The sequence below is a fragment of the Antennarius striatus genome, chromosome 4 (genome assembly GCF_040054535.1).
Source record: "Antennarius striatus isolate MH-2024 chromosome 4, ASM4005453v1, whole genome shotgun sequence".
Classification (NCBI taxonomy): Eukaryota; Metazoa; Chordata; class Actinopteri; order Lophiiformes; family Antennariidae; genus Antennarius; species Antennarius striatus.
The window spans coordinates 11,194,211-11,195,504 of record NC_090779.1 but is presented as its reverse complement, the minus strand read 5'-3'; the positions used below and the strand labels follow the sequence as shown (position 1 = coordinate 11,195,504).

General features: G+C 41.5%; 1 protein-coding gene across 1 annotated transcript; it reads right to left on the bottom strand.

Moving 5' to 3' along the window:
• Positions 1–572: 572 nt before the first annotated feature.
• On the bottom strand, positions 573–1,025 carry LOC137594248 (E3 ubiquitin-protein ligase RBX1). The gene has a single exon (XM_068313606.1). It carries the CDS (start codon positions 998–1,000, stop codon positions 674–676), a length of 327 nt encoding a protein of 108 aa, XP_068169707.1. The 5' UTR covers positions 1,001–1,025; the 3' UTR covers positions 573–673.
• Positions 1,026–1,294: the final 269 nt, after the last annotated feature.

Here is a 1,294-nt window from a genome sequence, read left to right as displayed (position 1 = left end):
TGGTCTGTCCATGCTTTTTTTCCAGGCCGAAGAAGAAGCTAGAGGGAACATCCATCTCTGTGATGTTTTGTACCCTGGATCGGACCAGTGCACCCTGTACTTTAGTATCCAACAGGTCGACTAAAGCCATTCTTGTGGACTTGAGGATTTCAGTGCACCTCTGATTTCCTGTGGAAGCGCTTGTCTCTAACTCCACAATCTCAGCCTCTAGGTGTTTCATAGACCGACAGGTGTCACGTGTGACGTTCAGAGTATACTGTTGGCACAGGACTTTTATCTCTGTTTTGCCATAGTCCCACCACTGGCTAAGAGAGGTAAAATCAGCTTTTCTAAGTCTAAAAGTGCTCCAAAAATAACTGAAGATCTCCCTAAAGCCTCTGTCCAAAGCTAAAGTTGAATTAAAATGCCAGTATGCACTCCTAGGTAAAATATTTCTCATCATAACGCGACATAAAACCAGAGAATGATCAGTATATGCAGCTGGCATTATATTAGTCTTTGAAGGCATTGAAATGGTGTTAGAAGAAGACAACATCAATCTTTATTTGTGTACTAATAATAGCAGAACAAGAACATTTTGGTGTAAAATAACAGCTGGGATCACTGGGTGAATGAAAGGCGGCTCCTGGAGCAGCCAAGGAAAAACTGAACAATAATAATAAGAATCCTTTCGTTAGTGCCCGTATTTCTGAAACTCCCATTCCCTGTTGTCCAGAGGGCACACCTGTCTGGTCTTCAGCCAGCGGGAGATACAGTGGAAATGGAAGGCATGATTGCAGACACCCCAGGCTACAGTGCATTCCTCAGAGGTCGCAGAGGCTTGGTTGGCTTGACAGTCTATACAGAGGTCCATGATGTGGTTCCTACAGATAGCACAGTTGTCCACCACAATGTCCCAGGCCCAAAGCGCCACAGCGTTCCACTTTTTTACTTTGAATCGCTTCTTGCTAGCTCCACTGTTGGTGCTGCTCGGTGCATCTACGTCCATAGCCGCAGCCATCTTGTCGTCAGATTCGCTTTTCACGTCCTTCCGCAGGAAATACAAACGCTTTTTTGGCTCCATTTTCGATGTGCTCTCCATAATTACCAAGAAGAAGAAGAAGAAGAATTTTTCATTTTTGCAAAAACACTTTAATCACATTCAAACATTTTGCAAGTTTTCATTAGATGAAGCACTAAAGTGCCTCAGAAGATAAAAAAAAATAAAAATAAAATAAAATAAAAACTTCAATCACATTTAACATTTAGAACATTTAGAACATTTAGAACATTTTACAATTTTTCATTACATGAA

Coding starts and splice junctions, on each gene's coding strand:
- LOC137594248 (XM_068313606.1), bottom strand. CDS start 1,000: ATGGCTGCGGCTATGGACGTAGATGCACCGAGCAGCACCAACAGTGGA.